At 50.9% G+C, this 13513-nt stretch overlaps 2 protein-coding genes across 3 annotated transcripts; one reads left to right on the top strand and one right to left on the bottom strand.

Moving 5' to 3' along the window:
* Nucleotides 4607–9683, bottom strand: YIPF3 (Yip1 domain family member 3). The gene is made up of 9 exons (XM_021390123.1): nt 9549–9683; nt 9264–9470; nt 9081–9187; nt 8759–8804; nt 8061–8153; nt 7582–7713; nt 6918–7031; nt 6355–6478; nt 4607–5105 (listed from the first exon to the last, which is right to left on the bottom strand). The coding sequence occupies exons 1-9, from the start codon at nt 9612–9614 to the stop codon at nt 4984–4986; spliced, it is 1011 nt and encodes a 336-aa protein (XP_021245798.1). The 5' UTR covers nt 9615–9683; the 3' UTR covers nt 4607–4983.
* POLR1C (RNA polymerase I subunit C) lies at nt 9684–13097 on the top strand. Of its 2 annotated transcripts, none has more exons than XM_021390124.1 (9): nt 9684–9857; nt 9943–10014; nt 10093–10200; nt 10324–10456; nt 11053–11172; nt 11393–11545; nt 11681–11830; nt 12339–12455; nt 12668–12808. In XM_021390124.1, the coding sequence occupies exons 1-9, from the start codon at nt 9789–9791 to the stop codon at nt 12697–12699; spliced, it is 954 nt and encodes a 317-aa protein (XP_021245799.1). In that variant the 5' UTR covers nt 9684–9788; the 3' UTR covers nt 12700–12808. The 2 variants fall into 2 exon arrangements, with proteins under 2 accessions (XP_021245799.1, XP_021245800.1); XM_021390125.1 differs by having other exon boundaries at nt 9726–9857; nt 12780–13097.

The following is a 13513-nucleotide window of genomic DNA, read 5'->3' as shown; positions in this document are numbered from 1 at the left end:
CTCCTCCCTCCTCCCTCCTCCCGCCCCACGCAGAGCGGCGCCGTCCCGCCCCGCCGGCCCCGCCGCCATTTTGTGCCCCGGCGCAACTCGAGGCCCGCGAGGAGCGTCTGCCATCCTTTGGTGTTGTGAAGGGGGAGTGTGGATGAAGTCCCTGAGAATGGGCCGAAGCCACTGGGTTGTGGTGTCCCCAGGCTGGGCAGTAGCTGCCCGTCGGCTTTGTCTGCTGAAACCCACGGATCCTCAGTCTTGGTCCTGGTGCATGTGGTGCAGTGGTCTGCAGGTCAGTGTGAGCCGTATCTGGTGGTCTGGGGCAGGCAGGAGAGTGCCAAGGGTTTTTTTTTTTTTTTTTGAGTGGTTTCACAGCAGATCGTATGTATGGAGGATGTGGTAGCTCAAGGCTCGTTACTGTCCCCTGGGGACAAGGGAGGGGTTGGAGTTTTGTTGGCCACCCCCCTGCAAGTTAAGCAAATGTCTGGGGGGAGTGAAATGAGCTCAGGTGTGGTGGATGGCCTGGGGTTGAAGCCTGGGCCAGATCTGACAAAAATAATGATGGGAAAAGAGTGAAATGCTGTCTTCCACAGCTGGCTGCATCATGGCATGAAGGTGTGGGAGCCTGCACGCAGCTGAGGCGGTATCACTGGGGTTGTGAGGAACTCCTGTGGGTTAATTTAATGTGATTTCCTCTCAGAGAAGTAGGGCAGCATGTGAAGGGTTCTGGGCCATAGCTGGGTGCACAGGAGAAGCAGAAGAAATGAGGGCATCTATCATCCTTCTGCTTTTTTCTTCCCGCAGCAGGGAATGATGTGAGCTGGGGTAGGGCCTGGAAGGAGGGGACTGAGGGGATGGATGTGTCCTCAGGCAGCAGCAATGTGCCTCAGGCTCGTGGTAAGAGAGCGGACCTGACCCATGTCATGTCCCCTGCCCAGTGCAAGGAGGCAGCTTGTAAACGCGGAGGGGCTGAGGAAGTGCTGCAGGTTCACTCACCTCTGCAGCACGCAACCTGATGAGAGACGTGAGGGACGTTTGTGACTCCCTTTTAATTTTCTGGTATGGATCAGGGAATTGTTCGCTCTTTTCCACCTTCTTGTAATGCTGTACTTGGAGAGAAATATGAAGCAGGGCCCCTGTTGTTTCAACTCCAGTGAGCTGAAAAAGGAAGCCAGTGATGTGGAAATTAGGTTAAACCACATAAGTAGGCAGCTTTCTGTACGTAGCTAATCTGTTAAGGAGAAGCCTGGCTGCTTCTTCAAGTGAATTCCAATCCACTGGGTAACTAAGGGACAAACCCAGGCTCCTCTGCTTTGCTTGCAGGCCATGCCACAAGAGAGGAGGTGGAAAATGAAGGGAAAAATAGGATATGGAGGGGGGTTGTTAAGCAGTGATTCTCCTGTGAAATGGAGGAGCAGATCACCTGAGCCATGAGCTGCATCGTATGTCCTGGATGAGACGAAGGGTGAGCAGCAGATGAGAAGCTGGACTCTGATGTCAACTCTTAGACTTTGGCTGTGGCCAAATGTAGGTGTCAGCATGCACATTGCATTTCCTGTTGCACGTGGGTGCTTGGGCTTGCTATTATGTCTGCAGGCTGTACCAAGAGCAGACCACAACCTGTCAGTATATCTGTGCTGGGGTTTGAACAGCAGCTGTATGCATCCAGCAGTGCAGTGCTGGTGATAGCTTTCAAAAAAGGAGCTCCTGATCTCTGAAGCCATTAAATGGTTCAGGTGAGAAGGGGATCCTGCATGTTGCAGGGCTGCGAGTGGCACAGAGTGAGTGTCAGAGTGGTGGGCAAGGGTCTGCCTAAGTACGTATCAGTTGCTGATCAGCATAGGTTGAGTGGAAGACTGCACTTAGTCCCACTTGACAATCACCTCCAGGCACTAACTAACCCATGCTTCCTTCAGCAGGCTATTATTAGAGAGGCACTTTGAAGAGAGCCCCTGGGACATGTCCCACTTCAGTTGACAGCAGCAGCCTTGAAGCACTGCTTAGGGCGTCAGCCTGTCTTTGAAGCCCTAGTGCTGGCATCTTCAGTGCCCGTAGTCAGGTGCAAGAGCACATCAGGGAGATGAATATCTTACCTTGCTTTATGCTCTGATACACTGAGGTTAGTGGTACAGGAGCAAGTGCTTCAACGCTTGTCTCACTAAGCCTCACTGGGGGCTTTGTGGAGGCAAACTTGGTAGTGGTATTTTGTCAAGAGCTAGGTATTACTTCCTTGTCATGCGCAGTTACCCAGCAGGTATGAGGAAGGTGATTTATTGTTTTCCTTCTGGGGCACGGGAGATGAGAGCTAACCCCCTAGCGTGATGCCATTAACAGCTAACACAAATGGGGAAGAACAGCAGGTGATGAGCAGCTAGAGTGAGAGTAGACATAGGGAGGAAGACAAATGGGAGAACAAACAGCCTACCTGTAACCCAAAACGTAACTAAGGTAACAGTAAGTGTAACAGCATTAGACTGTAAGAAAGGTTGGTCTCCTAGGTACTTAGAGGAGAGGAGGCTATACCATGCTTTAATATACGTTTTACCTTCCTCTTTCTAATGTGACAGCCTCGTATATTTATTTCAGCTTTAATTAAAAGGACTTACACAGTACTTATAGCATTACTCCACCTCAGCAGCTGCTTATGTATGGAATTACTTTAGATTTGCTGCAAGGGAGGAGAGAGAAACTTATTTTAGATTTGCTGCAAAAGCCACAGCACGAAATAAAGGCATTAAAGGTGGAGAGAGTCTGGCACGATGGGGATGTAAGGCTTGCCCTGATAACTAGAGGTCTTGAGTGAGACTGAGGGATGCCCTCCCACAGGGACCTGACTAAGGCAGCGTGCTCAGCACGCTCTGCAGAACTGCAGCACACATGCATTTCCCTGCAAAAGCATGTCCCCCTCTGTCAGCAGGAGAGAGGCTGAATCTCTTAGCAGAGTACTGAACTCCTGGTAGTATGAAATGTTTCAAGCTCCAGCTGCTGCACAGAGAATGAATTGGGTCTGAGGAACTGGAGCAGAGCAAGTCCCACTGCATCCGAGAGGGTGATTTGTCATCACTGTCATCATCTGTCCCCAGCTGACAGGACACACAAGCTGGATGGGGCAGCATGAAGACTTTTCTCACAGCTCTCCTTGTGCTTTGAGTGAAAACACAGGTGCAGCTTTGTCGTTCTGACCTAGCTAAATGGCAGGGTGTGGGAAGGGAGCACAGGTCTTCTCCAACACTGCCCACAGATAAGCAGTGATATTTTGGCCCTGAGTGATTTTTCTTCTTGTCTGGAATTTTTCTAGTGGCAGTCATCTCTTTCTCCTCTCCTTCCCCCATGCCTGCACTTGAAGAGTTTTCACCAAGAGAAACAGACCTGTTCTATGCTACTAGGGCAAGAAGCATAAGTCAGAACATTAGAGACTAACCTTCCATGGAGTTGTAATGAAGGAAATGCCAGACTTGTAGCATTACAAACGAATTAAGTTTGAAAGTAACAGAAATTCTAGGTGCTGAAGGTGGCTTAATAGCTCCAAGTAACATGGAGGTTGCTGGCCCAAATAGTGTAGCTTATACTCCCAAGCAACTTGTTCTTGTGTTCTTCAGCCAAAATAAATAGGGTGCTGTGGGAGGAAGTCAGAGAATGCATCTGCTATGAGTGTGTTAGCAGATTAACTTCTTGCTCTTGGAAGGGGAACAAATGATGAACTCAGGAATAAGCAACAGTAGAGGTCTGTGTCTGAAATGCTCTAGTCCTGTCCAGTGACACTGCTGTAACTGAAGCAGTGAGCAGCCTGACTGCAGTAGCTGGCACTGCTTTCCTCTCTTTCATCGCACCTTGGCACTAGTCTGAACCTTGTCTTTACAGGAGCATCCTCTCCCACTAATAAAACAAAGGGGCTAAAGAGTGCAGTTCTGATGTGCTATCTGCATTGTGCTGATTGTAGGCACACTGAGAGAGGATTTCTTTATTTTTGTCTCCTCTCCAGTCTGAGTGTCAGCTTCCTAAAGGTTGCTCCTTTCCTCCAGAAGAGAGACTGAAAGCCAGAAACCAGCTAACAGCTTAGCGCTTTCAGACTAATAAGGGAAGACTACAGCTGAACTACTCAACTGTGAGCTACTGCAGTGCAGGTAAGCCTAGCCTGGGCTGTTCTGCTTACTTCCCCATCCTTACTGGAGCCTCCCTGCTCACAGACATGCTGACTGCAGTTGGGACTGCTGTCCCAGAGCAACGCAGGCAAAAGGGTGGTAAGAAAACAAACAGAAAGAAGGTGCTATGGAAGCACAGGGATGGATACATTTCTGACATGCACAGAAGGGGCAGTGAGATGAGACAGCAGCCTGACCAAATGAAAAGAGAGGGATTCATCTGGAATGCGACAAGAAAGGGAATATGGTTAAATATCACTATGTTTCTTAATATCTGCAGTGAAGCTAAAGTGCCTTTTGGGCTATGGAAAAGTGGCCCAAGACAGATCATTTATCCTGAAACACTTGGAAGTATGACAGCACAAAAAGCACAGCACAAAAGTGCAAAGAATTGTGCTTTGAGTCTAGACAAGACAAGGCATAGAGACCCCACTGCACTCTCCCATTACATAAGTAGGCTCAAACATAAGACATCATTCAAAACCAACATCAATTTAATTCTTCCCTCTTCAGGACAGGAACAGAGCAGGTAGCTCTGGGGTTACATGAGCAAGCAGAAAGAGGGGTAAGGGACTAACCGAGCTAGGAAATCCCAGCTAAACATGCAGGCAACAGAACCACTCTTGAGTAGACAGCCCAGACCTGGGTGGGTGGAAGAGCATAGTCCTTCTGAGTCATGGAGTTGCTGTCCATGCAGCTGTGCAAAACTGCAACCCAAAGGACAGGTCCAGGAAAGCAAAACAAAACCAAGTCTTATTCCTGTTGTTCTGTTCTTTTCCTAAGAGGCAGCAGGCTACTACAGCCCTATGCAGCCCCCAAAATAGCGGAGGAAGCCAAGTCCAAGACTGCGCAATTACAGGGTCAATGCAGCAGCTTTGGCTGTTGTGTTTAATACAGCACTGGAAACAACTGGAATGTCTCTGGCAACTCTCTGAAAGGGTGGCATGTTGGGTCCTTCCAATGTGTCCAGGATACCTGCAGGAAAAAGGAAAAAGAGCAGAGTGGCAAGAGTTAGTTCAGAAGTAGGTGGCATGTTTCTTCTTTTTCCCTCTGGCCAGTGAGTAGCAGAGCCCAGGACTTGGAGGCAATGAGAGGAGACATCTGGTCCCTAAAGAAAGAATAGCAGTAAGTACCTCCACCCAGAGACTGCAGCATGCAGATCAGAGTTTATCCTTGGGGCAGGGGAACGTAGATCCTTTCAGTTTGAGGGTGTTAAATCCAGCCCCTTGTCACTTGACCTGAACATAGACACTGCTAGGGGCTCTGCTCTACCAAGGCAGCCTGGCAAATTGTTTCCCTGCTTCACTCCAGCACATACCCTACTCTTAGACCAGCTGTTTGCTTTCATCTTGAGATATACCTGCAAGGCTTATATCAGGAATTGCAGTTGGGGGTGCAATACGGAATTTTTATCACTGCAATGGAAACAGACCATATTTGGCAGGAAATGCACGTGCTGATGGAAGTGTTCTTCAGTTCCTGTCAATTACCCTCTCAAGACTGATAATCAGTCCTGGAGATCATTGAAGAAAATTGCTTGGAGTATATTCTACCATATTTCATTTGCTGAGAAGTTGCATATTAGGGCTGAGAACCTTGGCCGTGATTAGGGAGCCAGGAAAGAACAGTATTTAGCTCTAAAAGGACTTGTGATGCTATGCCAAAATTATGCAGGTTTCAATAATTTTTTTTAAAGGGGACTAACAGTTTGTTAGGAAAAAAACAACAAAAACACAAAGAAGACCCAAATCTGTATAGCCTGGTAAAAAGTACTGACTGCAGAGGATGCAGCTTCTGCTGTCTGTGTTGCACAACTGAAGATAATAAAGGTGTTATGCAAAGAAGGAAAGATTTCTATGGCATGTTTTCTGATCAGAAATATGCAGCCTGATTTCAGCAAGGTTCAGGAAGGGACTGGATAACTGCATAACAAAAGTAGTCACCGCTTTAACATTTGACTTGTGGGGAAAGACTAAGCCTACTGCCTTGCAACTTGTCTTAAGTATTAGAACTGCACACACAGACTACCCCACATCAACATGCTGACCTGCTTGGACATCTTCTGCTAACAATGGCAGTGCTAGTCACTCTTGGGCCTGAAACTGGCACAGATGCCCTTAGGTCAGGTCCAAACTGCCCATCCTTTCTCTCTGAGAAAGGGAAAAGTAGCACCTCCTCCGTCCCCAGATCTAAGAGGCACTGCCATCATGTTTCCCTTGCTTACCTTCTACCACCTTGTGATAAGCAAAGTGCAGATAGAGGAGGAAAAGCATATGCAGAGCAGCAAGAGTCCCACACAGGATGAGCCGCTGGGTATGCCCCACCGTGCGTGACACCAGCACAGCAACCTAGGAGAGAAGTGGAGATCAGAGACAGGGTATCTGTGACATCAGCCTCTGGCACTGCAATCAGGAGCATACAGGGGGATGGGCCAAGTAGTGAGAGCCAGTAGGAACACCGCTCAGAGCCTTTCTCACAGCTGGCACTAGGAAATTCTGAGTAATCTGACTTTGTTTTGGGTAGACGAATCTTGTCCAGTCTCACCAAGTGTTCGGGAGGCTCAGGCAAGTAAGTCTCTCTGGAGCAGCAGGGGACATAAGACAGCAGGCTTCCTGCAGCTGTCAGGATGGGTGAGGACAGTCAGCCAGGCCACACACTAGTAGCCAAATGACCCAGAAGCATCAGGCTGTTTTTTAAGCACCCTACCCAGATGTGGAATCACCTGCCTGGCCCAAGGAACAAAAGGCAAGAAACACTTCCCTCCTCTCTGGGCTGCCTGTCACTTACCATTCGCAGTGTAGAAAGTCCACCAACGACCAACCAGAAAATATAAAAGAGGGAATGGAAGTGGATATTATAGGTGACAAGCAGAGTGATGCAGTGTCCAAAAAGGCCATAGCCCTGACAAAACAAAGACATCCACGTTACAGTTGTGACTTGCACACAAAGGGCCGTTGAGCAATGAGCAGCCTATGCTTTGCAATGTTTCAGCAAGGCAATCCTTCACAAACCGCACACTCCATCCTAGAATGTCAACCAGCACAACAATTTTAACAGCAGCTCACACCCAGCTAATCTGTCCGAAGGATTCACAGGATTGTCAGAGATTGCAACAATCTAGGAAACAGAAGGAAGAAGCCTCTGATTCCAGAAAAATTGGAATCTCCTGGTTTTTTTTTTGTTTTTTTTTTTTTAAACCACCGTGCTCTCAGATCAAGAAGTGCAAAGCAGGAAACTTGCAAGCAGGAACAGCTGCTTTGTGCCATCTATGTGTCTGGGACAGGTCACGCCTGAAGATTTCCAAGTTGTCCCAGTGCAACAGGATTATGATCATCCGGGACCACTAATTTACAAAGACATTTCCAGATCTCTGGGAAAACCTCGCAGGTCACCTTCCCTCTGGAACACCATGCAGCCAACATCCATCTTGGGCAGCCCCACCTGTACATACCAACAGCGACAGCATCTGCACCATCGTGATTTGGGCATTGCACAGATATGCCAGGAAATAGATGAAGGAGGAGACTCCCAACCAGTAACCAAAGCAGGTGCCAATGGCTGTGCCCATCAGTGTGCCTTCCCTCTGTGGAGACAGCAGAAGGATGAACAGAACTCAGAGAAATGACCTGCCAGCACCCAAGTTCCACTGCAGAGAGCACCTAGAGCCTTTCATATGCATTATCAAATAGCTGGCTTAACAGCAGGCAGGTTGCCCCATGACCTGCACCCCAACTCTCCCAGCAACAGAGCATCAGGACTTCCTGATGTAACATTCTTCCCCTCCCCAAACCAAAAGGCTCTTCCTCAAATCAAACTGGCTTTTCAGCAAGGTGCTGTTTTGTTATGGAAGAGGTTTCCTCTCTCTTTCCAGTGTCATTATGGCAATCCCAAACCTGGTCAAACTACAAGTTAATCAGAGACTCGCCGTACAATGATAGTGTCCGAGGTCTTCATCCCATGCAAAAGGATGGCCACCAGCGTGAAGACCAGCATGAGGGGTCCATAAAGCTCACCTGCGATCTTCTGCTTGTAAAGAGAGAGACAGGAAGGTTTGGTTAGTACTCCCAGCTACCAGGCTCTCCACTCTGAGTGACATAACGAGTATCTCGGAGAGTTTTATCACCTGAGGAGCATCAGCAAGGCCACTGCTGACAGGAGCCACACAGAATAGCCTGTGTGATCAGTCAGAGTGGTGTTACACAGGATGCAGAAATAGGTGAAGCGTAATCTAGAGTTCTAGAACTGTACCAGCATTAAAGGTAGCAGAAAGGTAAAGGCACAACTGGCACAGGCTCCCCAGGGCAGTGGTCACAGCACCAAGCTGCTGGAGTTGAAGAAGCATCCAGACAATGGTCTCAGCCATATGGTCTGATTTTTGGGTGGTGCTGCGTGGAGCAAGGAGTTGGGCTTGGTGATCCTTATGAGTCCCTTCCGACTTGGGATATTCTATGATTGTGATTCTATGAGAATGGGGTTTGGAACAACCACAGGAACGGGTTTACCGACATTTTGAGGGAGGCGAACATCTAACAAATTTAGATCCTTAATAACAGACTAATTAAGTTTAAAGGATCTCTGCGGAACAGTCACTTAGGCCATGGGGTCCAGTTCAGCAAGAGAGAACTCACCTGTGGGAAATTAATCATCTTCGTGGGAACCATGGACTCCAGCAATCTGCATTACAGCAAAGCAGGGAATCGCATCAGGAGCGTTAATAAGATGCTTCAGAAGCAACAGATCCCGTACACCCACCACCAGTGCTTTCTGCTGTGACTCACGGGGAACAGAGAGCACTTTTAAAGGGTTACATGAACTAACTAAAGGAAACCTCGCCGTCGGGGCTGGCTTTGCGGGGAAGGATTCACAAACCCACTGCGGCGGAGGACAGCCGGCGGAGGACAGCCAGCAACGCAGTTCCAGCCCCGCGTGTTCCCCGCGGGCCCTGCCCACCTGGTGCGCACTTGGACGGGCTCCACGTCGAAGTAGGGCCGCAGGATGTCGATGTTGGCGTAGAGGCTGAAGGCCTTGGAGGCCTGCCTCTTCCCCACCTGCCACATCTGCGGAGAGAAGGGCGCGTGTGCAGCAGCGGGGCCGGGGGCCGCGGGGGCGGCCGCGGGGCGGGAGCACGCTCACCTGGTCGGCCACCTGCCGCCCCAGCTGCCCCTGCAGCCCCTTCATGCCCAGGAACTCGCCGTCCTCCTCTCCGCCGGCCCCCGCCTCGCCCTCCGCCTCCTCCTCCTCCTCCTCCTTCATGCGCTGATGCATCTCGCCCATGTCCTCGAAGCTGGAGCCCGACGTGTCGTCCATGTTCTCCATATCGATGACGGCTGAGCCGCCGCCCTGCGCCGGGGCACAGAGCGTCAGCGCCCGCCCGGGTCCCGCTCTCCCCGCCTCGGCGCCCGCGCGGGACGGCCCCACCTGCATGTTGTCCTCAAAACCGCCCCACTCGGCGGGGCCGCTCCTGCCGCCGCCCGGCGCGGACATAGCGCCCGGCCCTACGAGACGCCGAGCTCGGGAGAGGGGGAACGCGGATGTGACGGTTCCGTGGGCGCCGCCCCGGATCTCGCGGGAGGGCGGACGGGCGGCGCCGCCATCTTGTGTGCGTCAGCGCGGCGCGGCCACGCCTGGGCGGGCCCGGCCCTCCCGCTTCCGGCGGCGATGGCGGCCAAGAAGAGCACGGACGAGATGCGGGAGCGCGTGGTGCTGGGCGAGTTCGGCGTCCGCAACGTGCGTAGGGCGGCGGGCTGCGGGGCGGCTCCCGCCTCGCCTCCTGCCTCGCCTCCTGCTCCCTCACGGGCTGCGCCTCCCGCAGGTCCACACCACCGACTTCCCCGGTAACTACCCCGGCTACGACGACGCGTGGGACCCGCGGCGCTTCGAGGAGGTGAGTGAGGGAGGCGTCGGCGTCGGCGGTGGGGCCCCGCGATTGTCTCCGGTGTGACGCGGCGCGGGGCCCGCGCAGGCGTTCCGCGTGGACGTGGTGCGGGAGGAGGACGGCGTGCTGGAGTTCGACATGGTGGGCATCGACGCGGCCATCGCCAACGCTTTCCGCCGCATCCTGCTCGCCGAGGTACCGCGGGGCTGGGGGGCTCCTGGGGGGAGGGGCGGTGAGAACGGGGCCGCTGCGGGTGGATAGTCCGTCTGAGGGTACCGTGGTTGGCATCTTACCGCCCTGGTCTCTTGTCTCCCTGAGGTGCCGACGATGGCTGTAGAGAAAGTGTTTGTGTACAACAACACATCCATCGTGCAGGATGAGATCCTCGCTCACCGCCTGGGCCTTATCCCCATCCGTGCCGACCCTCGACTCTTCGAGTACAGGAACCAAGGTGAGGGCCTCAAACGGTAATGGTGAGGGTGGAGCCCGTAGTGAGGAGTCAGGGTCACGTCATAGGATCGTGGAATCATTTGAGCTGGAAGGGATCCCTGAAGGCCATCTGGTCCAACTCCCTTGCAGTGAACAGGGACACCTATAGCTGCATCAGGTGCTTAGACACGTAGCTGCATCAGGTGCTTAGAGCCCTGTCCAGCCTTGCCTTGAAAGTCTCCAAGGACAGGGCATCCACCACATCTCTGGGCAACCAGTCACAGTGCCTCACCGCTCTCACTGTAAAAGATTTTTTCCTTATATACAATATAAATCTACCCTCTTTAAGCTTCAAACCATTTCCCCTTGTCCTGTCACAACAGATCCTGCTGAAGAGTCTGTCCCCTTCTTTCTTGCAGCTCTCCTTTAGACACTTGAAAGGGCACTGTCAGGTCTCCCTGGAGCCTTCTCTTCTCCAGGCTGAACAGCCCCAGCTCTCTCAGCCCATCCTTGTAGGAGAGGTGTTCATCCCTTGGGTTGTTTTTTTGGCCTTCCTCTGGATATGCTTCAACAGAGCAGAAATGCAGTTCCATAAAGATACTGTTTTGCCCTTTCCAGGAGACGAAGAGGGGACAGAAATTGATACTCTGCAGTTCCAGCTGAAAATAAAATGCAGCCGGAATCCTCAGGCAGCCAAGGAATCATCCGACCCTAATGAACTGTATTTCAATCACAAAGGTGGGAGCTCTTTCTGCCTATCCTAAAAGTAGGTGCGTCTTTTTGCTTTTTCTCTTGTTCACTGTTTTCTTTCTCTTTCTTGGGATTTAGCCTTGTGAGCAGAGACAGCCAATTCCTTCACAGTATATGCAGCTTATTTTTGCCATCTCCGGTCCTATACAGGTCAGCAACCTGTTTTCTGAGGCAGCAGCTGGCTGATGCTTGTGGCTTCTCTTGGCAGTGTACAGTAAGCACATGACATGGGTGCCCTTGGGGAATCAGACAGACCTCTTTCCGGATGCTGACTTCCGACCTGTCCACGATGATATCCTCATAGCACTGTTGCGACCTGGCCAGGAAATAGATGTGCTCATGCACTGTGTCAAGGGCATAGGTGAGTGCTGGGTCTGGTACAGGGAGCAGGTGTGCCTGTGCTTGGATTTGAGCACAGCTGTGTGACGGGGAGCAGTGGAGAACTGGCTTGACCCTGAGGCCTGCCCTTATCCTTAATTCTTAACTCTTTGTGCAGGTAAAGATCATGCCAAATTTTCTCCTGTGGCCACAGCTAGTTATCGACTGCTTCCTGACATTACTCTCCTGCAGCCTATTGAGGATGAGGCAGCTGAGATGCTGCAGAAGTGCTTTTCCCCTGGAGTCATTGAGATCCAGAATGTCAAAGGTACTTTCTTCCCAGCTATTAAGCGCCTTGTTTGTAACAAGTCTTAGCAGAGACTGAATAGAGACTAGAACCAAACATTGTAGAACACATTGTGATGTTGTCTTGCCAATCAACAACAGTTTGTGCTATTTTGAACCTGGTTGTATTGGCTTAGTGGCTGTCACACACAAATGTTTTTGGTGATGAACTGGGATCTCCCTGAAATGCTTAGGTATTGCATGCCTGTCTGTGGAGCCCTGTGGTACTGTTTAGCTGTCTGGGTAGCGAGCTTGCTCTTTGTAGCAGCTGAGCATGGAGAGGGCTTGTGTCTTGCCCGGGGGTACATACACGCTTTGTGTTTGGGTTGGAACTGTTCAAGAAAATTAATTCTGCTAGGCTGGAGTTTCGTGTTAGGAATGTGCAAATTTTTTATCTGCGGCTTTGCTGCTGGAGGGGTAGGTACCTTTTGTGACCCCAAGGTACCCATCTGCTGCAGGTGCCCATCTTGTTTTGTTTTCTCCCCTTTTAGGAAAAAAGGTGGCAAGAGTAGCCAATGCGCGGTTGGACACATTCAGCAGGGAAGTCTTCCGACATGAGGGTCTGAAAAACCTTGTGCGCCTAGCAAGAGTGCGAAATCATTATATCTGTAAGTGGCTTGTTCTCTGCAGAGCCCTACTCTGCTTTGTGCAAACAAGCAGGGAGCGGCCGGTATGTGTACCTGGGTCTCAGTCTTCCCCTTCCCCCTGGCATCATTGGTCTTCCTATGTTTGTATTCCTACGGGGAGCTACTGAGACTGTGGTTTGGTGCAGCTTTGGGGTAGGATGCGTTTGTGCTTCTTGCTGGCTTATTTCTTCCAGCTGCAAAGGTGTGGCTTGCCAGAAGTGCGTAAGGGAAGATGAGGGGCAAATGCTGGTGCCAGCTGCAGGCTGAAGCTGCGTAATGGCCGTGCTGACTCGTGTCTCTGTGCAGTTTCAGTGGAGTCGACAGGTATCTTGCCTCCAGATGTGCTGGTGACTGAAGCCATCAAGATACTGATGGGAAAGTGTCAGCGTTTCCTGAATGAACTGGACGCTGTGCCCATGGAGTGAGCAAGATATAGCCAAGAAGCAGAACCCTGCGCTGCTGTTTTGGGCTTCCTGCACTGGTCTGCAGGCGTGGTTCTTCTGCCGTAGGCAAGAGTTTTTAGATGGATTTGTTAAGAGCCCTAGGACCATCTCTTTGAACTTGTTTTGTGTGTGATGAGCCTCAGTGAGGAGATGCACTAAAATAAAAGCTTTCTTTTACCTCTGTCTGCTTCTGTGCAGTTAACAATTGTGAGACCGTAATACACGAAGGAAAAAAAAGCGGCAGCAGGTCTGAAGCTTAGTAGTATGTTTTGGATGGCGGGCGGTGTGTGAAGAGGACTGATAAGGCAGTAAAGCTCTTAGCAGCAGGTCTGTGAGATCTTAATAAGTCACTATTGGCTTACGTCTGTTTTGAAGATGTCTCAGACAAACTCTGTGGTAGCTGTGTTGTCAGGCAGTACTGGACTTCTTTGTGTAGTAGGAAGGGTGGGGTTTAAAAACATGCTCTGGAAAAACTGATTGTCCCCTTTATGTACCTCAAGGTAAGACATTTTCTTTCTGGGTGTTAGTTTTGACCATCCTGTTCACCCTTTCAGTGACTGAATTTTCTGGGGTGTGATAAAGGGCAAGTGTCAGCTA

This window comes from Numida meleagris, chromosome 3, assembly GCF_002078875.1.
Source record: "Numida meleagris isolate 19003 breed g44 Domestic line chromosome 3, NumMel1.0, whole genome shotgun sequence".
NCBI lineage: Eukaryota > Metazoa > Chordata > Aves > Galliformes > Numididae > Numida > Numida meleagris.
The sequence above is the reverse complement of the archived record's forward strand: the minus strand, read 5'-3'. Positions and strand labels throughout refer to the sequence as shown.

Excerpts from the sequence above, each read along its gene's own strand:
- POLR1C (XM_021390125.1), top strand. The coding sequence starts at position 9,789 with ATGGCGGCCAAGAAGAGCACGGACGAGATGCGGGAGCGCGTGGTGCTG. Across the intron at positions 10,457-11,052 it reads CTTCGAGTACAGGAACCAAG|GAGACGAAGAGGGGACAGAA; the intron begins GTGAGGGCCTCA and ends TGCCCTTTCCAG. Across the intron at positions 12,456-12,779 it reads AGTGCGAAATCATTATATCT|TTTCAGTGGAGTCGACAGGT; the intron begins GTAAGTGGCTTG and ends GTCTCTGTGCAG.
- YIPF3 (XM_021390123.1), bottom strand. The coding sequence starts at position 9,614 with ATGTCCGCGCCGGGCGGCGGCAGGAGCGGCCCCGCCGAGTGGGGCGGT. Across the intron at positions 9,471-9,548 it reads GTTTTGAGGACAACATGCAG|GGCGGCGGCTCAGCCGTCAT; the intron begins GTGGGGCCGTCC and ends GCCCCGGCGCAG. Across the intron at positions 8,154-8,758 it reads AGATGATTAATTTCCCACAG|AAGATCGCAGGTGAGCTTTA; the intron begins GTGAGTTCTCTC and ends CTTTACAAGCAG.